Here is a 25,122-nt window from a genome sequence, read left to right as displayed (position 1 = left end):
GATCCTACACTTCTTGTATAATGCCCCCTACAATCTGGCCTAAATTCAATTACTAATAATTCTCTCACACATTACATTTGCATCTCCGTGTTTGGGCTCTTTACATGAATGAGCTTTTTACATGAAACTCTCTTTCCACCTCTGTTGCCTGGAAAAATCCTATTTACAGAGAACTCTGCTTAGGCATCCCTTGTAGGAAGAAAACCTTCACTGAACCCCACGATTGTGCTAAGTGTCCTTAAGTCTGTATTTTCATAGTATCCTATGAGTTTCTCAATTTTTAATCACCTCCCATTTTATATTTAAATGATCTGTTTATTTGTTCATCTTTCACACTAACAATCTGGGAAAGGCTGGATCAGATCATACTTATCTTCGTATCCCTAGTACTTAGATCAATACTTGCAGAGAATATTTCCTTTTTATTTAATCTAAATGAACAGACTTGGGGCGCCTGGGTGGCTCAATCGGTTGAGCGTCCGACTTCGACTCAGGTCATGATCTCACAGTTTGTGGGTTCAAGCCCTGCGTCGGTCTCGGTGCTGACTGCTTGCTCAGAGCCTGGAGTCTACTTCAGATTCTGTGTCTCCTTCTCTCTCTGCCCCTCCCCCACTCACGCTTTGTCTCACTCTGTTTCTCAAAAATAAATTAAAAATTTAAAAAAAAATTTATAAATGAACAGACTTGACTTTCTTCTGGCCGGTTATGTTCTGAGATCTTGTCACTGAACCTGGTTTTTAATCTCAGAAGTTGAAGGTTCCCATAGAACCAGCTGCAGAGTTCCCAGAACACTAACAACACTATGGCCAGTTAACTGGAGTAGGTTGCTGTGAATTGGCCTCCCATAACAGGTCCAGGGCTTGGAGCAGGAGCAGAAAAAGAAGGATGGAAGCTGACCAATGCAGATTCCTGTTTCTATTATTTCTTTTCATGTGCCAACTATCTCCAGAAGTTGCTGCAGAAGTTCAGGAATCCTCAGGTAAAAGAAAAAAGCACTTGGGTGACCATAGGGCAAAAGTATTGTGAAGGAAAGGGAATATGGTAGTGATCTGGGTGTTGTTCCTCCCGATGTAGAACATCTTCTAGGAAATGCTGGATAAAGATTTGTGTTCCATAGTAGAGGCAAGAGAAGCCTAGCATTATTCTTCAGAGAGAGACCATGAGGTGAAGTCACCTTCCTTATAAAACAATAGAGCCTTAGAATGATGACAGTGCCCTTAGAGACTGTGATCTCCTTGGCCTTGGAGAGAAAAAGTATGGATACCCTCAGCATTTAGAACTGCTTCTTCTGCACATGATACCCCAAAACCTTCTGCTTCTCTCTCTCTCTCTCTCTCTCTCTAGATGATTCTGGTGCTTCCCGGGAAACTGTGCAGCTCACAGATGTCCCAGCTGCCATGGAATTCATTGCTGCTGCTGAGGTGGCTGTCATAGGTTTCTTCCAGGTTTGTCCAGTGACCCCATTTCTGTTCCCCCAAAGAACCGGAAACATTCTACCTCAGAGCAGACATGAGAGTCACCTGCTGGCCACTGCACTAGAAGTCAAGGGACACAGACTTCACTTTCAGCTTATCAATCTAGACCTCTCAATTTCAAGACATTCCCAGTCTCTGAATTATGTCTTTCTCACACTTGATTCAAGACTTCTGAGTCTTGGGGTGCCTGCGTGGCTCAGTCAGTTGAGCATCCAACTTTTAGTTTTGGCTCAAGTCATGATCCCAGGGTCATGGGATCAAGCCCCTCATTGGGCTTCATCACTGAGTGTGGAGTCTTCTTGGGATTCTCTCTCTCTCTCTCTCTCTCTCTCTCTCTCTCTCTCTCTCTCTTTCCCTCTGTCCCTCTCTTCCCCCTATCCCCCCAAAAAAGAGTTCTGGATCTTCTCATCTATAAATGCTTTCAATGTTAAGTCAGTATCTGGATTGCTGAGGCAGAGACCAGAGTAAACCCAACCTCTATCATTCAGGGAACACATTAGTCAATAGTTAATCTCTTTCTAAAGTCTTACCAAGTAGGTAGTCCCTCACTTGTCCTTCTCTTTGTTTGTTCTGAAATGTTGAAAAAGGATGACATTTTGAATATTTGAAGTATTAGCCTCCATCTTCCAGATTGGCTGCCTGACTAATGAAAGCAGCCATAAATGAAAGGGCACCATTCCAGCATTTTTATCTTTCTTTGAAGGTAACATCTGGTTATTCTCACAGATCAAGCCCCTACTCTTATTGCAGACCTTCTTATCTATTTCCACTAATTAGTCACCATCACCCTGTCAATTCTGTGTACACAGCTGGAAATAGCTTCAGTGAGATGCATGTGGGGAAGGAAGACAGGGGAGCATGCTTCTCAGTGATGAGAGATCTGAGCAGTAGACAGAAACGGCCACCTTCAGAAAGGCAGGGAGAAGCAAAGAAAGTGGGAATAGAGGAATTTGCAATAACTTAAACAGCCACCAGATGCCGTCCGTCATTTGATCCATGAGTAATTCCACTCTAAGGGGAATTAAAAAAGGGCAAGCCTAGATTAGCAAGTGTTCATAGCCTCAGATGAACTCCACACACCCTTTCCAATCACCCCAGATGCAAGGTTAGTCAGCTTCTTTCTTTTTGCACATCTCTTCCTCCAGCCCAGAAAGATGTCAGAAAAGAATATGCTCCCTCCTGTTTATTGCCTGGAGCTGCTATGGGCAAAGGTCCTGTGACAGCAGGGAAAATGATGCCAGCTTTCTGTAGAAGGACTGGATTATTACTTAGATGTGGTTTCCCTTCTGTCTGCTGCAGGCCTGAGTTCTAGAGTTGGAACAACACAGAAACAGTATCTTCATGGGCAATACCTCAGGCTCAATGCAGGGGAAGAGGATTGTTCTTCCACATCCGGCACAAACTTTTGTTAATAAAACCTCTAAGTTCCATTTTAATTTCCTTTATTATTATTATTTTTTTCCTTTCAGGACCTTTGACAGTACCTATTTATTTCTGCATTCCTTCTTTCCTCCACAAATTGTTCCCAAGACATTTGCCTCCTCGGGTATATCAATGACAGTGCAGCCAAACTCCACAGGCATCTATGATTTTGAGGCCCTTCTCTGCTAATAAACTGCAAATTTTATGGTAAGGCCAGACAGGAGTTTCAGGCTTAGCTACAATTTTGTAGTTACCTATTAGCCCACCAAGCCTGGAAAATTCAACAACACCACGGCAAATTTAGAGGTAAATGTTGTTTCACTTGACATTAAATCAAGTCTATTATTTTTTTATATGAGTGAGCACGTTTCTACTCCCTATTCTATTTCTATGTGTCTCCTCTCCAAAATAATCCCTGTGGGTTTTTTCCCCCTCTTGTTTTCAGGATTTAGAAATCCCAGCAGTGTCCCTATTCCATAGTATGGTGCAAAAATTCCAAGCCGTGTCATTTGGAATCAGCACTGATTCTGAGGTTCTGGCCCACTACAACATCACTGGGAACACCATTTCCCTCTTCCGCCTGGTAAGTTGGGTGGGCTGCTCGAGCCTTCTTCCAGTTTTTCCTTTGGTTGTGGATTCACAAATTTGTGCAACTAGGAAGGGCTCTATGACTTTAACACTAATGATGGTGCCAGGGACCATTAAGTCAGGGACGATAATGACAAAGATGGTGGATCAACTCAAGCTTCCCGAACAGGTGCTGTCATGACTTGGAAAGAAGACTGGACTGAGAGTCAAGAGGTAGGATTATAGCACTGCTTTGTCACTGGCCAGCCATGCGACATGGGCAAGTCACTTAACAATTTTTAGTTTCAATTCCTTCATCTATAAAATAAAAGAGTTTGACCATATCATCTCTAAGGTCATTTTGAGCTCTAAAATTTTATATTTTTATATCACTGGGAGTTCACTTACATTTACCAAACATGCGTTAAACAATATCTGTGTCATCTGCAAGATACGGATAATAAAAACATGTTAAATATGTCCCCTGCTTTCAATAGATCTTAAGACATAGTAGAGAATGTAATCATAATTTATAAGTATCTACAATGCAAAAAACATCACTGTGGATAAAGTATTATAATGGTTAAAAGGATAAATGCAATGCAGGAATTCTGACAAAAAAAAAAAATGAGGAAGGAGGGGCACCTGGGTGGCTCAGTCAAGTGTCCGATTTCAGCTGAGGTCATGATCTCGCATTCACAAATTCAAACCCCACATTAAGCTCTGTGCTGACAGCTTAGATCTTGGAGCCTACTTCAGATTCTGTGTCTCCTTTTCTCTCTGCCCCTTCTCCACTTGCTCTATCTCTGTCTCTCTCTCTGTCTCTGTCTCTCGCTCTCTCTCTCTCAAAAGTAATAAATAAACATTAAAAAAAACTTTTTAATGAGGAACCGGACTGAACTAGAATTTAAAGGGTAGATAAAATTTGGACAAAGTAGAGGAGCATTCATGTCCAAGGGGGGGAAAAAATTAAACTCAAAAAACAATGATCAAGCCACTTTGACTGGATCTCAGGGTACAAGTTTGGAGAAAAAAAATATAAGACAGAGGAGTTTGATTGAAACCATATTATGGAGAAACTTGAATACCAATTTAGTGGGTTTGCATTTAACTGGGTTGGCACTAGAAAACCCTTAAAGCCTTGAGATCAGGAGAGTAACATGAACAGGAATGTGTTTTTAGCAAGATGATTTTGGCAGTGATGGCTGGGATGGATTGTTAAGCAAGAACACAAGAGTTAGAGAGGACTTTGGTTAGGCTGACAAAATCAATCATGTACTGAGGGTCTGCAGTACAGAGGTAGCAACAGAAAGTGAAGAAAAGGCAGGTCCTGCTGCTGATTAAATATAAAAATTGTGGAAAGGAGGCAAAGTTTAAAGGCAGGGTATGTAGAAATAGTGAGGGCATACACAAAAAATAGGGTTTTCTGATGCTTTAGTTAGTTGTTGAGGTTGTATTGTTGGTGGCATATCAAGATAAAGATGTCCAGAATCCACTGGAAATGCAAAATTGGGACAAAAGATAAAGTTTTCAAGATTTCTGCACAAATGGCCTTCTCCCTTCAGCCTCCATCCTATATATTTCACTTCTCATCCACATCTCTTTTAAATGTGTTTTATATTCAGTGTCTCCAATTTTCTTTAAGCTCTTAAATACACTGCTATCTTATCTATGCCCACACCCCCTCAAAACTGCTTTTACTGAGGTCAGCATTGCTTCCATATTTCCAAACCCAATGAACATTCTTTAGGTCTTACTTAAGTAAACATCTCTGCCATGTTTGACATTGTTGACTGTCTCTTCAACATTCTTTCTTTCCATTACTTCTAGGAGCCTACTTCTGGTCCTCTTCTGCTTTTCTTAGTTTCCTTGAGACCTTCTCTGCCTCCATCTACACTGCTTTCTGACCCAGTGCTCTTTCTAATCTGGTTTATAGAATTCACGTCCTGTAGAAGCAGAGACTATTTTGTCCATTACTTCAACCACAGAGCCCAAAAAAAGTGTCTGTCATATAGCAGGTGCTCATTAAGTGTTTGTTGAATGAATGAATGAATGAATGAATGAATGAATGAGTTTTCCTTAGGTAATACAATTCTTATTGTTGACTATCATGGGTCTGCTGAGGATTTGAAGTGCTTTATCTCTAGCCTGGACCTCTCTCATGATTCGAATGCTTGTTGTATATAACTATTTGGATACACTCATAAGCACTACCATCCCAACATGTCCAAAACTGAATTTATCATCTGCACCTGCTAAATTATATTTGTTCCTCTAAAACAACTGTATTGAATGGTTATGTTCATTTGGTCTAATTTTTGCCCATTGCACCTCCAATCTTATTGAATCTATATTCCCCTTTACTTTTCCTACCTTATTTCCTATTTAGTCTCTTAGCATCTTTGACATAAACAATTTCGATAGCTTCTTACTCTCCCTTTGTTACTTCATATCCAGTTTCTAGATTGGTATCACAGTGCTGTATTTCAAATGGAAATTGGGCCATGGTACTGCCTTCTTAAAACCTCTTCAACATTCCCCATTTCTTACAAGATGAAAAACTGACATATTTAATGTTACATATAGTCTTTTATGACCCGGCCACTATCTGCTTCTCTAGTCCCTTTTCCAACATGCTTCTACCATAGGCTTTATCCTCTCACTTCCCAAGTATACACAGTTTGATGATACAACTCCATGATTTCACTCACACAGGCTGTTCCTCTGCCTAAAATGCCACCACCCTCAATGCCCCCTTTCACCTAGCCTCACCCAGCTAACTCCTCAGATTCCAGTGAATGAGTTCAGACATTGTATCCCACACAAAGCCTCCAAGGAATCTTCAAATTGGCCCGCCTATTCCTCTATACTTTGATATCTCTATTTATATTTATCACTTTATAGTGCGTGTCATGTATCTTTGTGTCTGTCTCACCTACTACTCCATTAGACCATGAGCAGCTCAAGGGTAGGAACCACGAATTGTTCACATTTGTTTTCCAAAGCCCACAATATGCCTCTGGTCACAAAGACCCTCAGAAGTACTTGAGAAACTGACTCACCTCCAAAAGCACATCGGAGTCCCTTCACCAGTTCTTTCCCACCTGGACAGTAGTTGCAGGTGTGCATTTCACCATTGTGAAATTGGATTAAATGAAGCTCTTCCAATGAAAAGCTTTGGTAGGAAAGACGGAAAGTTAGGCTAATGCTTTTTGCGTGACTGTTGGACCACTGGTAGTAACCCTTCAATAAAAAAATTCTAATCAGCTACATCTCCACAAGTACTTCTTTCCCAGTTTGTTATTTTAAGTCTCATAAAGAACCGATTTTTTTTTATTTGTTTTTAATGTTTATTCATTTGAGAGAGAGAGGGAGTGGGGGGAGGGGCAGAGAGAGAGGGAGACACAGAATCCGAAGCAGGCTCCAGGCTCTGAGCTGTCAGCACAGAGCCTGACTCCAGGCTCGAACCCACCAACTGTGAGATCATGACCTGAGCCGAAGCTGGACACTTAACCGACTGAGCCACCCAGGTGCCCCTCATAAAGAACTGATTTTAAAAGTCTTGGTACTAAAATAAATACATAAATAAATAAATAAGTAAATGTCTTAGTACTACCAAGATACACATGTGGGAAAGAAAAACAAGTGCTGTTGCTTCCAATGTCTCTACAGATTTTATAACCCCTAATAGGCACATTAGCTTTGCTTACAATCTATCCTTTGTGAAGCCCTGTAGATGACTTCCCAGAGCTGTTCATGCTCCCTTAGCATCTGCTTGTTGTTTACCGCGAAGGGCAGCCCCACTCTGAATGAACTCCTGGGAACCCTGTGGATGAGATTATTGCTGTACCATACCAAAAACAAACACACCGGTTCCGCCCTACTCCACTGGCAGGTCTGGGAGAGGTTCAGCTTGTGCTGCGCCAACTTTTAGATAAACATATTTTTCTCAGTTTATACTTTCAAAAATTTGGTCCATATTTTAACAGGATTATTATTCAGGAGTTTGGGATGACTTTTTTTTTTTTTTAAAGAACATCAAGACTATGCATTTTTCAATTAGGAAATGGGGACCTGTTGCAAATTTCTTGGTACCTACCTTCATCTTAAATGTATAGTTCATTCTGTTTGTTTTTATGTTTGTTTTTAGTACCTAATTTATCATAGACACTATGCTAGGTGTTTTTCAGTGTTCTACCATTTAATTCTCGCACAAATCTGACGCAATCATTATTATGGTCTGTGCATTATCAAGAAGGAAGCTAAAGTTCCATGAGATCAATTCAGTTGTCAAAAGTGTATAGAGTAGGGGCGCCTGGGTGGCTCAGTTGGTTAAGCGTCCACTTCGGCTCAGATCATGATCCCACAGTTCCTGAGTTTGAGCCCCACGTCAGGCTCTGTGCTGACTGCTCAGAGCCAGGATCCTGCTTCGGATTCTGTGTCTCCCTCTCTCTCTGCTCCTCCCCTGCTCATGCTCCCTCTCTCTCTGTCTCTCAAAAATAAATAAACGTTAAATTTTTTTTAAATAATTAAGAAAAAGTCTATAGAGTAAACAGACATCTGATTCATACCCAGCATAGCTGTCTCCAAATCATGCCATTTCTGTGATACTATAGTGACTTTCCAAAGTACTTAACCCTGACAAAAACCTTTGTTTTTACTCCTAGATTCTATCTATTCTAATGCCTCTCATGCTAAAGCCTACTTATTTAGAGCACTTGCTCCTAAACGATTCCTCAACCCCACCTCCACCCCTGCCTTTGCACTACTTAAACCCTAGAATCATTTCTCCAGATTTACTCTAGGCACTACACATTTTGGCAAAGAAATCTCAGGATTTAGACATAGAGAGTTTTCAATGGTAAGAACATATTTGGAGATAAACTGGAATAATGATGGGTGAAAACACAGTAAGACTGCAATGAGTTGACAGGACTGGGTGCTTTGAAATGTTTGAGCAATAAGAAGCCAGCAACTGTTATATTCATGGAATACACCACTCTCCAAAAACAGGCAGGACAACTATATAAATGTGATCAGGAAGAATTGAACTAAGTGAAACAAAAATAAGTTGTGTATGACAACTTGTTTAGTGTGTACGACAGCTTGTCTTTTGTGAGTGTGACTGTAGGGAGACCCTCCACACTCTCTCAAGTGCTCTCATTGTTGCCCTAATGGAGGTATAATCCTGGGTTGAATAAACCATGAGCCTGTTCTAAAATGGAATTTCAGATATTATTTGAATGTTTATCCCGCTTTGGGTTTCTTCAATCACCTCTATTTTAAGAAATATAATTAGCCTAACTTTGACCCAATAGGATAGTAATGGAAACACAGTAAAAGCATTCTTCCATTCCCTACATGGTAATGTGCTGGCTACTTATTATACTAAAAGCACCTTGGGGCACTGGGTGGTTTATGTCAGTTAAGCTTCTGACTTGAATTTGGATCAGGTCATGATCTCACAGTTCATGGGATTGAGTTCCACGTTGGGTTCCATGCTGACGGTGCAGAGCCTACTGGGGATTCTCTCTCTCCCCCTCCTCTTCTCTCTCAGAGAAAAAGAAAGAAGGAAAGAAAGAAAGAAAGAAAGAAAGAAAGAAAGAAAGAAAGAAAAGAAAAGAAAAAGGAGGAAGGAAAGAAAGAAAGAAGGAAATGAAGGAAAAAAAAAAAGGAATGCACCTTTCCCAACAAAGAGAATCAAAAGGAATGAGTGCATAAAAATAAACTAATAAATGCAGGAAGTAAGGTATGTCAAATTATTAAGTTTTTTTTCTAAAGTATAGTTTTATGAACTATATGGCAAGCTAAATGGTTTATAAAAACAAACCCAGGGACATGAGGGATTTTGTTTAACAAATGATTTCTCAGTGTTATTCAAGATATTTAATACTGTAACTGTGGTGTAAACTAAGACAACTTTAATATACTTTATGAAGTGCTGGGTTGTTAATTAAAGAAATACATAGAAATTCAAAAGAATATTGCTGAAGTACTAATGAACAGAAAAAAAAAAAAACCCTGATTAATCTTTTGGTATGATAGTAGTGTCTAAAACAAAATAATCCACTTCAAATATTCTTTGGGGAGTCTCAAAATTGTATTTTAAGGTGGAAACTCTTCTGGTTTACAGTTTCTGTTTTTCTTCTGGTGCTTCTTTCTTGGGGAAGAAAAATAACATGATATCTCAAGTAAAATTCTTTCCAAACACTGGGGAAAAAAAATATATTAAAAAATCTTTCCCCAGCTCTTGGTTTCAGGATCAGATTTTCTGTCCAGGGCATTATGCAAATACTTCCCTTTACAGAGGGAGATTTCCTGTTCGAATATTGTTTCCAGGAGCCCTACACATGACGTTCCAGAGTTTATTAGCCTAAGAAAGAGTGACCCAGTCGGCCATGTTTTATTAAAAGAAGTACTACAAACTGGAGAGACTTCAGGAGAGTGGTTTTTATTAAAACTCTGCTACTTCGAGAATGTTATCACCACTTAACATCCTTCGCCTCCAGTATGCCGCATTCCTTAAGCCCAGAAACACCTGGAATAACTGGGCTTCCTGCTCTCCCTGTTCTGGGAAATGGGAAGGACTGCCTGGAAAAGGGCAGAGAGGGAGGGGCTTCCTGACCGCAGCACAGCTCTGTTAGGTGAGGCACAGCCCTAGAGTTCCTAGACAAATAATCAGGAAGTAGTCAGACATATGAAATAGTAAAAGGACCCTGATTGTGATTATAATAATAATGAGTTTGATGTTTGCAATTAGCAAAGCCTTAAGTTAGAAGGACACATGCCAGCTGGCAAAGCAGGCCTTAAGCAGCCTCAAAGATCCTGTGGGCTCATTTTCTTTCTTTCTTCACTCTTAGTGCCCTGGGAAGGAGGATAAGAGAGGCTGGGCCAGGACTCCCCCTAGGAAGACTTTTCCTTTTGCTTTTAGATTTCTGCCCCAAACCTTCCACTCGGTTCCACTTCGTGAATATTAAAACAATTAAATATACAAAGAGAGAGTTCACATTTTATTTTTATTTATTTTGAGAGAGATAGAGCATGTGCAGGGGGGAGGGGCAGAGAGAGAGAAGAAGAGAGAATCCCAGCAGGCTGTGCACCAGCAGCAGCACAGAGCCCAACTCGAGGCTCAAACTCACAAACCATGACATCGTGACCTGAGCCAAAACCAAGAGGCAGATGCTTAACCGACTGAGCCACCCAGGTGCCCCGCGACTTCACATTTTAAAATATCCTATGGTTTGGGGGCGCCTGGGTGGCTCAGTCGGTTAAGCGGTTGACCTCAGCTCGGGTTATGATCTCACGGTCCATGAGTTCAAGCCCCAGGTCGGACTCTGTGCCGACAGCTCAGAGCCTGGAGCCTGCTTTGGATTCTGATTCTGTGTCTCCCTCTCTCTCTGCCCCTCCCCTGCTCATGCTCTGTCTCTCTCTGTCAAAAAAAAAAAAAAAAAAAAAAAAAAAAAAAAAAAAAAATTAAAATATCCTATGGTTTTGATGAATTTTTTTCAAAATTCTTATTTTGAAATACATATTTTTGTACCTCAGCATTTATTTATTTCTTAAATTTGAGTTGTGCAAAACAGTCATAAAATAATTAAATCGCTATCTGAGGGAATGTCAGCACTCTTGTGCCTCAGTGCCTAATATACAACAGGCACTCAACAAATCATTCATTTGCAAATGTATTACAGGAGATATATCCAGAATTAATAATATTAACCATAGCATGCCTTGGACTTCTTAAAGGTGCATATTACCTTTAACTAACCAATGGGAGACTGCCTTGAACAAAAGAAGAGAAAAATATGCAACTGGGAGTCATCATGCAAAGGGCATAATGAGCAATCTTGGATTCCTAGTGTTTAATTTACCTTTAATTTACCTTTAAATGAATTCCTTCCTGCATAAACTAAAACGACACTTATCTCTGACTTTGCTGGGTTGACTCAGAGAAAGGAGCTTGGGGGGTAAAAGGATAGTTCTGATCCAGACCAAGAGCAGATTGGGTAGGACCTATATGAGAAAGCAGACATAAGGGAAAGGGGTTGAGATGTCCAAGGGTTGGTAGCTCAAGGATCTCAAAAGTGATTCAAACTATTTTAAGAAACAGAACTGTTCAGAAGCTAGCATTTGTCTGTAGGCATAGTTGCTCTGGGTGATGGAAGTATTATCTTGTGCTTTATGGACAGGAGTAGATTCGGGGATGGGAATGGAAAACTCTGGGGATAAGAATTGACAGTATGAAGTCCTATCTTTTAATGTATTTGAGTATGGTGGAAAGGTAACTCTAAAATGCTAATCTGGGATTACAGACTAGGTAACCAAATAATCCCTTTCACCAATAACAATTTATTTTAAAATCCAGGCAAATAGTAAAGGGGGCAAGAGTCTTTGGAGAACTAGCAAGAGAGAGAGAGAGTGAGAGAGAGAGAGAGAGAGAAATAACTAGACTAAGATCTAGAAGATAAAACCCCAAAAGGAAAACCCTGTATTGGGACTGCTTTTTGTCTAGGGGCTCTTCTTACTAGTTTTTGAAGAAGCAGTCAAGAGTCTGAGAAGTGTAATAGCTTTTTTGTGACACTCAAGGAACCTGAAAAGTAAATGTTGAAATCCAGGGCCCAGATGAGGAAGTAGGAGGTAGATTTAGTAAAACAGCCTTTGCCCCACTTTGAACCCTAAAGAACAGTACCCTAAGAACAAGGATTTACCATAAGTAAATCATCCTTCCCAAGGACTACAACAAATCATCTCAATCCCTGAAATTGGATTAGGATGATCGTATATATATATATATATATATATATATATATATATACACACACATACCCATGAACATAGATATACACACATATACCTCTACACATATATAATTATACTTATGTATCATATATATAATCTACCCTAAGCCATGCCATAGTATAATAGCTGACTCAAAGAAAAAGAGAATAATTTTATTTATTTATTTTTTTTGAAGTTTATTTATTTTTGAGACAGAGAGAGACAGAGCATGAATGCGGGAGGGTCAGAGAGAGAGAGAGGGAGACACAGAATCTGAAGCAGGCTCCAGGCTCTGAGCTGTCAGCACAGAGCCCGACGCGGGGCTCGAACCCATGGACTGTGAGATCATGACCTGAGCCGAAGTCGGACGCTCAACCAACTGAGCCACCCAGGCACCCCAAAAAAGAGAATAATTTTAAATCAGAGAAGAGATTACCCTCAAAGCAACATCAAAAAGGCAATACTAAATTTCACTGATGACTTCTCAGTGGAAAGAGTGGAATGTTACATGTAAAGAATTATATCTTGCAAAAACAGAAAGAAAATAATTGTGAACATAGACTTCTACCTCCAGCAAAAATAGGCTTGAAAAATAAAGCTGAAATAAAGATATTTTCAGAAACCAAACTGAGAGATTATGTCGCCCAAAAGATCTGACTCATACTAAAAGGTGCTTTCTAGACAGAGGGCAAAACATCCCAGATAGAAGCTCAAAAGTACAGGAAGAAATGAAGAAATCTCACCAAAAAATATGAGATTTAAAATTATAATACACAATAATAATCATCTGTAAGCCTTGAGTGTGGGGTCAGGGTATATAGTTGGATGGAGGAAAACTGTATTAAATTGTTCTAATCTCTACATTATCCAGGAAGAGACAAAATTGCCAGTTAAAATTAGACTCTGACAACTAAAGAATGCATGTTGTGTAGTGCATGCTGGTTATCTTCAAAAGAATGATCGTAGCTTGTGTAACTTCTAAGCCAATCAAGGGAAGGAAGGAATAATATAAAGTGCTCAATCAATTCAAAGTAGTCCAGAAATGGAAGAAAGTGGGATTTGGAACAGGCAGAAACAATGGGAAATGCATATGGAAATAAATATATTAGTAATTACATTCTATAAAAAATAATGCAATGCAAAGACAAGGATTGGCAGACTGGATTAAAAAATACAACTCTGAGCTTTTTACAAAGGACATATTTTAAAACATAGGGACAAAAGATGTAGATGTAAAATAGAAAGATTGAAAGTAAAAGGATAGAGTCTAATACATGGCCTAAGAATATATAAGCAAATCTAACAGAGTTATAAGAAAAAATTGTTAAATTCACAATCATGTTGGGAGATTTTAATCCTTTTTTCCCCTAAAGTTAATTTATTTATTTGGGAGTGGGGGAAGGACAAAGAGAGAGGGGAAGAGAAAGAATATTAAGCAGCCTGCGAATTGGCTTCCAGAGCCTGACTCAGGGCTCGAACTCAGGAACTGTGAGATCACGACCTGAGGCAAAACCAAAAGTCAGTCGCTTAACAGACTGAGCCACCCAGGCACCCCAGAGATTTTAATATTACTCTCTTGATAAAATAAATTGGTTAAAAAATTCAATAAGAATATAGAAAATTTGAATTATAAAATTAACCAAGTGAGTCATTAGTTTATACAGAATACTATATTAAAAACTGCAGATTATACATAATTTTAAGGACATATATAACATATGCAGAAGTTGACAAATGATATAAATAAAATGTAGAAATTAAGCTACAAGGTTAATACTGATTACAAGATTAATATTGATTCATATCAATACAAGATTAAATTAAGTTCTTAAGAGCCAATAGGTTAGAGAAGAAATAAGAACAGAAATTGGAAAACATTTGAATTGAATGATAATGAAATCTACATATAAAATTTATGGATACATTTATAGCCCGGTAAGGAGGAAATGTGTAGATTTTAATATATATTTTAGAGAAGGATGATGATAAAAATCAAGGATCTAAGCATCCATTTTAAAGTGAGAGAAATAAGTTCCAGGTAGATCTTAGATCTATTGTGAAAGATAAAATAATAATGTTTATGGGAGATAAGAGAATTTCTTCATGACTTTGGTGCAAAGATTTTTAAACAAAACAAAACAAAAATACACACTAGTTACCAAGGAAAATATTGATAACGTCAACTACATTGAAATTACCTTCCGTTCATGAGCAATAGCCAACAAAAGGGAAGGTCCCTGTGAAGGAAGATATGCCATACAGAAGCAACAAAAGACTCACATAACAAAGTGTATAAAAGCATCTTCAAACCAGTGAAAGAAAGATAGACAGCTCAATGGAACAATAAGCAAATGATTTGAATTGACACTTCGTAAAAGAGGACATACAAGGGGTTACTCAGGGAAATGCAATTAGAGCCACAATAAGACATTACCACACATTCACCAGAATGAATAAAATTATAAAGGCTGGTAATACCAAGTGTTGGACCAATGGGGGCTTTCAAACAATATAGGTGTAAGCATAAATTATTATCTACTTTAGAAAATAGTTTGGCATTTTTTTAAGTTTATTTATCCATTTTGAGAGAGAGAGTGCACGTGTGTGTGAGTATGGGAAGGGCAGAGAGAGGGGGAGAAAAAGTATCCCAAGCACAGAGCCCAACATGGGGCTGGATCTATGACCATGAGATCATGACTGAGCCAAAATCAAGAGTTCGATGCTTAACCAACTGAGCCACCCAGATGCCCCAATAGCTTAGCAGTTGTTGTTAGTTGAAAATACACACACTGTCTAATGAAAAATCCCAATCCAAGGTATATGGACAACGGTTATGTCCCATGAACAAGAGTGTTCACTGCAGCATTATTTTAATAATCAGAAACTGGAAATAACCTAAATATCCATCAGTGTAAAATGAGTAAGTTTTGCATATTTATACAATGGAGTATTATATGCCAAGGAAAATGAGCAAATTTCAGCTAAATGTGATGACATGAATGACTATATACAGAATGTTGAGCAAAGAAATGAGATATGTGTACATAAAATATACTGTTAATTTCTATTTTCATGAAGTTTTAAAAAAGAAAACTAAACCATAGGATTAAAAAGTGCATCTTTAGGTGCATCTAAAGCTATAAAGAAAAGGATGAAAATGCCCACCATAAAAGTCAGGTAATGGTCAACTTTGGCAAAAAAAAGAAAAGGGCAAATTATGGATTAGAAGGGAAGACAGAAGGCATCAGGAGTTCTGGCAATATTCTACTTCTTTATCCAAGTGGTGGCTCCACAGTTGTTTGCTCTGTGATAATTTTTTAAAAACTGAGTTTTACATTTTATGTTTCATGCTTTTCTCTGTATGTGCATATTATTTCACATTAAAAGGGTACATACATAAATCTGATTATGTAAATGTAAACCCTTGACTTCAGGTTCTTAGAGCGTAATCTATTTAGCTTGACTTCAAGGCCCTTCAGAAGTTTGCCCCAGCCTACCCCACTAACCTTGTCCCTCTGCTACTCATACTTAACTAGAATTACTGTTATAGTTATGACAAACCAACTGCAGCTTCCAGAACATAGGATCTCTCATCTTTTTGTCCATTGTAAATACTGTTTTTCGAATTAAAACTCTCTCCCCATCCTCATTCATCTAACCAAATTTTAGCTATTTTTCAAGACTTACTTCCTCCTGGAAACTTCTCTGCTCTTCCTTTAGGTGATATATGGGCCCATGATTCCCCTGTGATGACATTTCTGTATCCCACAGGACAGTGTGTTCTTTGAAGGTGGAGAATATTTCTTATTTCCCTTTATGTCTTTTGAGTTTTAGTGCCTGACACGTGGTAGATAGTCCAGAAATCAGAACAGTGACAATTTTATCCTTTTTGTGTTACCCAGGTGGATAACGAACAATTGGATTTAGAGAGCAAAGACATTGAAAGCATTGATGCCACCAAATTAAGCCGCTTCATTGAGATCAACAGCCTCCACTTGGTGACAGAGTACAACCCTGCGGTAAACAATAGTCCTTGGCTCCAGAACCTTAAGTCCCTATGTCAGGGAGGGTACTTGTCTCCATACAGAGATCTCTCCTTCCAGGAGTTTTAATCCTTTGACCAATAATAACAGTAACTGATATTAACTGAACACTCAGCTGTTTATGTTGCAAACTTTACTCCAACCCTTTAAGTATGATATACTTGTCCCTCCTCAACAAAGAAAGAAACAGAGTTAGAAAACTTAAACACTCATCAGACGACTAGTAAGGAAGAGAGCCAAAATGTAGAGTCAAGGTGACCGAGTCAAACACTTTTGAGCTTTGCTGTCTGAGAGTGTTCATTAAAAGCAACTCATCTAAGCAACACTCTAGACCACACTTCTCAAACAAAATTGTAATCGATGCTGAAGATCCACTTTTCCAAAGGCATCAGTGACCAATCCGCTTGCAAAATAAAATTTAATGGAAAAATTAAATATTAAAAAATAAAGCCCACTGATCACATACTTGGATGTTACAGCAATGTAAAATTTCTACAAAAGTTTTTAAAACTTCATCCTACCTCCTTGTGGACCTGTAACTAACAATTCTTGGTCTGGCACCCCCTACACATGCCTAGACCCTCATGGTGATATAGCTTTCTTTCTAGATTTATCTTATGGTGTTGCACACTGCATGCCACCTGGGTGAAGGCATCAGCCCACCCATTCTGATCATCTTCTGGTCGTCTAACATTCTACAGCGTACACAGTGAATTAATTACTTTCTATGTCCTGTCTTTTCTTTTCCCTGGTGTAGAACATAAGGTGATAGAGTATTAATTTCCAGTGATCTCATCAGTTCTGAAATGCTGTGCATTCTCTAATAACAGTACTTTAGAGCACATCATGGTTTTTAGAACTCACAAAGCCAATTCACACCCATTTTCTCACTTAATGTTCACATTGATTTTTTGAGGCCAAAGAGAGAAAATTACTATGCCCATTTTATCAAGGAGCACATTTAAGATCCAAGTGACTTATTCAAGGTCACTAAGTCAGAAAGGTAGAACTGAAGGCAGAAATTTTAACTCCTGATGGATTAGCTCATATTGTCTACTCCCATTTCACAGGAAAGAAAAGAGAGTTCAGAAAAGGGAAGTTCCTCAAGGCCATATGACTAGCAATTTGAGCTTCCGAAACAGCTCTCTGCACTTGTCCCTGCTTTTTTTTTCATGACTAGTCTGACAGAATCCTGTGGTTTTTCCATTGCCCCACACAGCCTTCAATAGGAAACACCCCTTTTCCTGTTGACTAAATTCCTGTCCATCTTTCACACCACGTTTGTCTTCATAGTGGTGACTCCATTTCCACCTTTGTTAAGATTCCAAACACACGCACCCCAGGGGTGTTGGCAGCAATAATCAAAAAGGCAGTTTTCTCCTAGACCATCATCATTCTCATGATTATATTTGTAGAGGTCGGGAGTGCTTGTGGGAAAAGAAAAGATGATCTTAGAGTCCCTAGGTCTATGGCCCCAGGGTCCTGGAGTTCTGCGGGCTAACTAAACAAGGACTGGCCTTCCTGAGTTCTTGTGCCGAGTTCATCTCTTATCTTACAAAGTAATGACATATTACTTTAAATTCCACATTAGTAGTGAAGGCAAATCACATCAAGAAGAAATTAGGTAAGAATTTCTTTAGAAAAGCAAGTTCACCTTTTGTTGTCACTTCTACATTTACCAAAGGTGATATTTTTCTCATTTGGAGACCTGCCTCCTCTACTATAGCTATTTCTCATCTGCTGTGGATGCAGAGGTTTGCACCAGTATCAATGAGGAGGCCGAAACTCACAATCATGTATTAAGCCAGCTGTATACGTTTAATGCCCACACTTGATACTTAGCTTCAAGGTGGAAAATCAGACTGTCTGTTAAGATTAAATTAATCACTTCTGATATACCCAAGACAGCTGGGTATACCCAAAAAGTAAGACAGCTGTACTTTTTGACTCTTTAGCTTTGATTTCTTGACTTCCCCCAAATTATTCTCCAACTCAGCTCTAGGAGGATACATGCATGCTTTAAGTTTAGGTAGCAGGATCTAGTAAAACAAGACACTCTTATTTGACATCCAATCTCCCAAATTTAAAATCTAAGAACTGGCTTTAAACTCCAGGTAGAGGGGCGCCTGGGTGGCTCAGCTGGTCGAGCAACCTTCAGGTCATGATCCCAGGGTCATGGGATTAAGCCCTGCGTCAGGTTCCATCCTAAGTGTGGAGCCTGCTTAAGATTCTCTCTCTTTCCTTCTGCCCCTTTCCCCTGCTCATTCTCTCTCTCTCTCTCTCTCTCTCTAAAATATAAATTAATTAATTCCAGGAAGAAAGTTTTGGAAAAGAGCTCATTGAACACTCCTTGCCTACTTGGCCAATACTGCTGGAAAATCTCTACGGAGTAGTGTGTAGCTTCCAGAAGAATCCGACCTAGCTGGCTCCCCTTCTCAGCATCCTGGGACTCTGTCTTACAGTTCATTCATCCACCATACTCTCGCTTCCTGTACACATGCTAGTTTTATAGAAATGCTTTCTGTATTTAAGCGGGAGAGGTGAAAAGGGATAGGATTTATTTAAAAGAGACTCTTGGAGCACGGTTTCAGGAAAAGAAAAAAAAAAAAGTGAAGAGAGCCAGTGCCATAGTTTCAAGCTCTCTCTTCTCCTCACTCTGGCTCATGGCTGTACTACTCCCCTCTGTCACTGATAACTTCACGGGAAATCACTATCTCTAATCAGCAAAAAAGGGCCAATGCTTCTGGCCTCCTGAAGAGCTTATCTTATTGCTGAGGTTTCAGGCAAATGGCTTTCATTTGAGTTGGTTTAGATGGGGTTTTGCAATTAACTATGTATAAAGCAGGACAACCTGATGGTTAAGAGCATGGCCTCTGGGGTGCTTGAGTGGCTCAGTTGGTTGAGCTTCTGACTCTTGATTTTGGCTCAGGTTATGATCCCAGAGTCATGGGATGAAGCCCTGTGTTCGGACTCCACACTGAGCATGCAGCTGCTTAAGTTCTCTCCCCAACTCCCCCTCCCCTCTTGCTTTCTATCTCTCTAAAAAATTAAAAAATAAAGAGCATGGACTCTGGAGCCAGACTGCCTGGTGTGAATCCCAGTCCACAATTTATGTAACTTTGGGAGAGTTTATGCCTTAATTCCCTCATGTATAAAACTGAAACTTTGAGGATCAAGTTGGTTATTATATGTAAAGAACTGGAAACAGTGTCCAGCACATAATAAGCATTCAAAAGTGTATCTGACTGCTCTTGCGACATGGAAAGGGACTGAGAAGAAGTAACTGATAAGTTACATGATATATTCGTTGTCTATTGATGTATAACAGATTACCCCAAAATTTATCAGCTTTTTTAAACAGTAAAGTTTGATTATCTCACACGGTTTCTGTGGGTTAATTTGGGAGAGGCTAGGCGAGGTGCTTTTGATCTGGGGGTTCTTGTGAGGTTGTAGTCATTGGTCAGAGAGGTAGTCAGTCATCTGAGGGTTGGACTAGGGCTATAGGATCTGCTTCACATAGCTGGCAAGTCAGTGCTGGCTATTAGTAGAAGGCCTTCATTTTGTGCTGTGTGAATCTCTTCATAAGGCTACTTGTGTGTCCAACACTGGGACTGGCTTTCCCCAGCATGAGTGATAGAAGAGAGAAGGCAGATGCCCCTATGTTTTTTATGACTTAACCTTGGAAGTCACACTCTGTCATTTCTGCAATATCCCAATGGTTGCTCAGTTCAGCCTTTTTCATCATGGATGATAGGGATCTACACAGTTGCATGACTGCCCAAGGGGAGAATTATGGAGGGCCGAGATGGAGGCTAGTTATCATTTGTGTTATGGGTGGATAGTTCTCATTTATATTTCAGCCTACCTATTTACTGGGTTGCCACTAATGGTTTGTTGTTGTTGTTCCTTGTCTATTCCATTTAACTATAATACACTTCAATTTGCCAGACTGCGATTGGCCTATTTAATAGCATGATTCAGATTCATCTTCTACTGATGATGAACAAGGCCTCCCCAGAGTATGAGGAAAGCATGCACAGATACCTAAATGCTGCCAAGCTCTTCCAGGGGAAGGTAAGTCTGGAATAGCAGATAACCCTTTTGAATACTCAGTACTAGGACACTAAAAAAAGCAGATGGGTCCAGGGAGGTTAGATAAATAAGGAAAGTGAGTATGATTAAGAGATCATGAATTAAGAACTGGGACATAAGTCACATTATTCCTTTTTAAAATTAAAGATGTTGCGATTGCTGTATTAGGTATTTACCCAAAAGATACAAAAATACAGATTAATTAGGGGTACATGCACCCTAATGTTTATAGCAGCATTATCTACAATAGCCAACCTATGGAGAGAGCCCAAATGTCCATCGACTGATCAATGGATAAAGGAAATGTGAATTTATATATATATATATATATATATATATATATATATATATATATAATGGAATGTTAGTCATCAAAAAGAATGAAATCTTGTCACTTGCAATGATGCGGATGGAGCTAGAATGTATTATGCTAAGTGAAATAAGTCAGTCAGAAAAAGACAAATACCATATGATTTCACTCATATGTGGAATTTAAGAAAACAGATGGGTATATGGGAAGGAGGGAATAAAAGAGATGACAGGGAAACAAACCACAAAAGACTCTTAATGATAGAGAGCAAACTATGGGTTGCCAGAGTGAGGTGGGTGGGAGGTGGGCTAGATGGGTGGTGAGTACTAAAGAGGGCACTTGTGATGGGCACTGGGTGTTGTATGTAAGTGGTGAATCACTGAATTCTACTCCTGAAAAACAAGAACAAACAAACAACAAACAAACAAAGAAGGCTGATGAATGGGTTTCCTAAAAATAAAAAAATTAAAACTTAAAAAAGGTACAAATATTTTCAATATGAATAAAATGAAGCAATAAGGATAAACCTTTTTGCTTGCAAATTCAAAAAAAAATAAATTAAATTAAGTTAAAGATGTATTTCATACTATTAAAGACCTATATAACCATATCTTCCCTTGGGGGGAAGTCTATTTTTTTTCTGTATTGAAAAGTGAAGAAAATAGAGACCCAAAGATGGTGAAAATAAAAATCACTTTTTAGTCACAATTTATTTATTCTTTGCCATTGCCTCTTAAAGTTTTAAACTCAGGACTTATTTCCCATATAAAGCACCTGTCATACCTGGGGCCTACTAGATGTCCCATAAATGTTTATTTCTGTCCCCTCTCTACTTTGTACAGTTCTGTTTGGTATGACTGAAATAGTAAAACTTCAACCACTTCAAGGCTACTGCATTAAACTAGAGACATTTTCAATACTGACATCTGTCTGGTAGTAACATAAGTTGACTTTCTGGTGGTTGTTTCCCTAACACTGGCAGTTTTCAGTGTTCCTAAATGTAGACGATCCTCTATCAAGAATATTCTAAATATTTCTACTTTGGGTAGAAGGTTTGATTTAATAATATAAAATAGTTGACATTTATCAAGCATTTATCACATGCTAAAAACTGTACTGAAAATACTAGATGGATCCTCTCATTTAATCTCCCCCAACAAAAGCCTATCTTGCCGATGAGAACACTGAGCCTCAGAAAGGCTGAGTAATGTGTCAAAGTCACACAGCTAGAAAGTACCAGACACAAAACTTAAAATGTATCATCTGCTTTTAACCATTAGGCTATCCTTGCTTATTTAGCTAATCACTAAAGTTGCTTCCAATTCTCTGTTCTTAAAATTAAATAAACTTGATCAAAGGGGTAAAATACCAAAGCAGTGAAAAATAAGAAGCAATCCATTCAATTGGATGGCACAGACCATAAGTTCAATCAGTATAACCTGCAACAATCGTGAAAAGTCTCTTTCTCTTCCGGACCTCAGATAGATGTTTCCCTTTCAAACCTCTCCAACTGCAGATTCTTTTTGTTCTGGTGGACAGTGGTGTGAAGGCCAATGGGAAGGTGATCTCATTTTTCAAACTAAAGGAGTCTCAACTGCCCGCTTTGGCAATTTACCGGACTCTAGATGAGGAGTGGGATACACTACCCAGAGCGGAAGTTTCAGTGGAGAATGTGCAGAACTTTTGTGATGGATTCTTGGGAGGGAAACGGCTGGTAAGTGGGAGACTTCAGGAAGAGCAAGTTGAGTGTCACTCTCTGTGTCTTCTCATTTCCTGTTGAATAAAAATTCTTTAAGCTCTACTGGATTTGACTAAGAGCAAAAGTACATGAGGATATGGTGGACAGGATCAGGAGGCTTGTTAGGATAGAATCGTGAGAATAGAACTACATATGCATCTTTGGAAGATGTCTTGCACATGCAAAGGAGCTGAATTTGGGGTTTTACCATTCTGTTTGCATTATTAATGGGAAATAAATAAGATTCCCATATATAAGAGTTCGTGAAATAAAAATTAAAGATGGATTTAGGTCTTCCAGGAGTCATTACATAACTCATTTTGCTAATCTCTCAAAACCAAGAGCCCCAAATCTAAATAATAGTGTTGTGATGTTTTTCAGAGAGAAAATCATGAATCAGAAGAAAAGACTCCAAAGGTGGAACTCTGAGCTTTCCCTGATACTCCCGAATACTACTAAGAATTTACACGATATAACAAAAGGGCAACTCAAACTTCAGAGATGCTAACCAACAGGATGAACAGGCCTTAAACACACACACACACACACACACACACACACACCTCCATTTTGTTCCTTAAAATCTCATTTACTCTCCTTATCCTTTCTTTTAAATTGTCTACACTCTCTCACTACCCATCCGATCTTCTTCTACGCATTCATACTGTGTAGTCCCATACACAGCAACACACATCACTGAATGGAGCCTTTAAGAGAAATATTGTGATATTTCTTTGAAGGAGAGGCATTCCTGGAGGGAGGATATTCTGATTTGTCATTTAATATTGAATCTTTACACTGCACAGGACGTACATGCAACATAGTTTCTGCTCTTTAGTGGTTAAGGGTTGAAACTCTACCTTCCTCATGAGCACACGTCCCTGTCTAACTCCCAGCCGAGAACAAAAGGAAGTTTTAAACACCTTTGCAGAACTGCGTTTTTGCCGGGGTCAACCGGTGTTTCCAAGTCTCTAAACTCAGCAGAAACAGACTATGTAAAAACTCTATGCTTGTGTAGCATTCCTAACTCCCCATGTAAATCAACAACCGCATAATAAATAAAAAGCAATAATGTTATAAGAAAAGACTGGCATCTCTTTGCAGGCCAAACCTTTTGTAAATACCCAGATGCCCAATTAAGCAGTAGGCACCTCACCCTTCGGTGTCCACTGTTTAGCGTCCGGCCATGAGCCACTAATGTGTTATTGTTAACTTGGTGGGTGGGATGGAGAGTGGGTAGAGACCATCCTCCATGAGGATTGGTATAAATGTGGCAAAAGAGCTAGGAGTTGAATTATGTAAAAGGTTGGGGAATAGGTAAGGAGGGGGGTACTTGGCTCTGGGCGGGGGCTGACTAAGAGTGGATTATTGCAGGTAAGGTGTTCAATCCAGCCCATGTGAAACAGAGGGAGAGTTTGGCTGAGTGTCTCTGGCCTACAGGCTGTTACTGTCAACACACAGATGCTGCATTGTTCCCAGGAGGCCCTTGGCTCAGAAGGAAGGGGCCTAAGTGCCGAAGAGTTGAAAAACCACAGTGTGCACCTTAAGGATTGGTCCAAGTGCGGAACAGGGAGTGAAAGACTTAGTTGTTTCTTTCTGTGGGGAAAACTCCACAGCCTCTGAGCTGGGAGTGGACAGCTGGCAAGGACGCTATGAAAGCAGCAGTGTATGGCATGCTCCCTCAGCAACATGAGACTGAAGGATTGTGAGGAGGCCGTCCAGTTCACCCATGGGGAGGAAACCACCCCGTCTTCTCTCTCGAGGCTAAAATATATTCCTAGGGTAGGCACATCCCAGAAGCCTCTCTTTGATCCTGTAAACCAGAGCTCTTGACGTCTACAGTCAGGAAATTCTTCCTGATATTCAGCTGAAATCCTCTGGCCACACAAACCTGTTTCTTCTTACCTGCAATCCATGGAAATTCTTAACAGCTGCCAATCACCATCTCCAAGTGGCACCTCCAATTCTTACTGGGTGTTCTTAACCTCCTTATCCAGTCTTGTTTTCTCCCTACCTACAATCCAACTCTTCAGCTAATTTGCTTTATTTCCAAGTCACTTAATTGGCTTTATTATTTTTCCCTCTTCCCTCTGTCTCAAATTTCCTTCTTTTTTTGCTTAAAAAATAGCAGATTCCAAACCACTGTGAGAATTTGGTAAATGTCAAAAGATAAATTCCCATGAATTCACCCAATATTCCACATTGGTCAACACTGACCGCATCTTTATAGTGCATTTTGCTGCTTGATGACATGCGACAGAAATTTTATTATAGATTGTCTTTTAATGCTTATCTTTTATCTTTATTGTATTGAATTGTTCCTTCAGTTTATGGTTTTCCAGAACTGTGAGAGATTTTTGCCTGTCTGTGTCACAGCCAATCTGGTTTTTGTAGCTCTGGCAACTCATGACCAAAGAAGGGAACTCTTTCAGAAAGAAGAAATTTCTAAAATTTCTCATTCATTCATTAAATATCAGACTTAGTATTATAAAGTTATAGAGTTTCTAGATCTTCTCTGTCTCTGGATAATATCTTCCTAAGACTCTGCATTCTTTCCCCAAGGTCATGTTATTGTTGAAACATCTAGATATATGTTAGCTACTTTTCACGATGGACTCATTCTTTAGCCCTAGCTGGCAAGAAATTGCCATACTTTCGTTTAAAGTTTGAAGGAAGTGGTGATGCCATACAATAGAA

General features: G+C 39.3%; 1 protein-coding gene across 2 annotated transcripts; it reads left to right on the top strand.

The window, feature by feature from the left end:
• The first annotated feature begins 613 nt into the window (after nt 1-613).
• On the top strand, nt 614-25,078 carry ERP27 (endoplasmic reticulum protein 27). 2 transcript variants are annotated; one of them, XM_042945895.1, is made up of 7 exons: nt 614-979; nt 1,345-1,445; nt 3,343-3,480; nt 16,145-16,261; nt 20,234-20,359; nt 22,204-22,401; nt 22,807-25,078. In XM_042945895.1, the coding sequence occupies exons 1-7, from the start codon at nt 886-888 to the stop codon at nt 22,852-22,854; spliced, it is 822 nt and encodes a 273-aa protein (XP_042801829.1). In that variant the 5' UTR covers nt 614-885; the 3' UTR covers nt 22,855-25,078. The 2 variants fall into 2 exon arrangements, with proteins under 2 accessions (XP_042801829.1, XP_042801828.1); XM_042945894.1 differs by having other exon boundaries at nt 22,204-25,078.
• The last annotated feature ends 44 nt before the right edge of the window (nt 25,079-25,122 follow it).

This window comes from Panthera leo, chromosome B4, assembly GCF_018350215.1.
Source record: "Panthera leo isolate Ple1 chromosome B4, P.leo_Ple1_pat1.1, whole genome shotgun sequence".
NCBI classification, from domain to species: Eukaryota; Metazoa; Chordata; class Mammalia; order Carnivora; family Felidae; genus Panthera; species Panthera leo.
The sequence above is the reverse complement of the archived record's forward strand: the minus strand, read 5'-3'. Positions and strand labels throughout refer to the sequence as shown.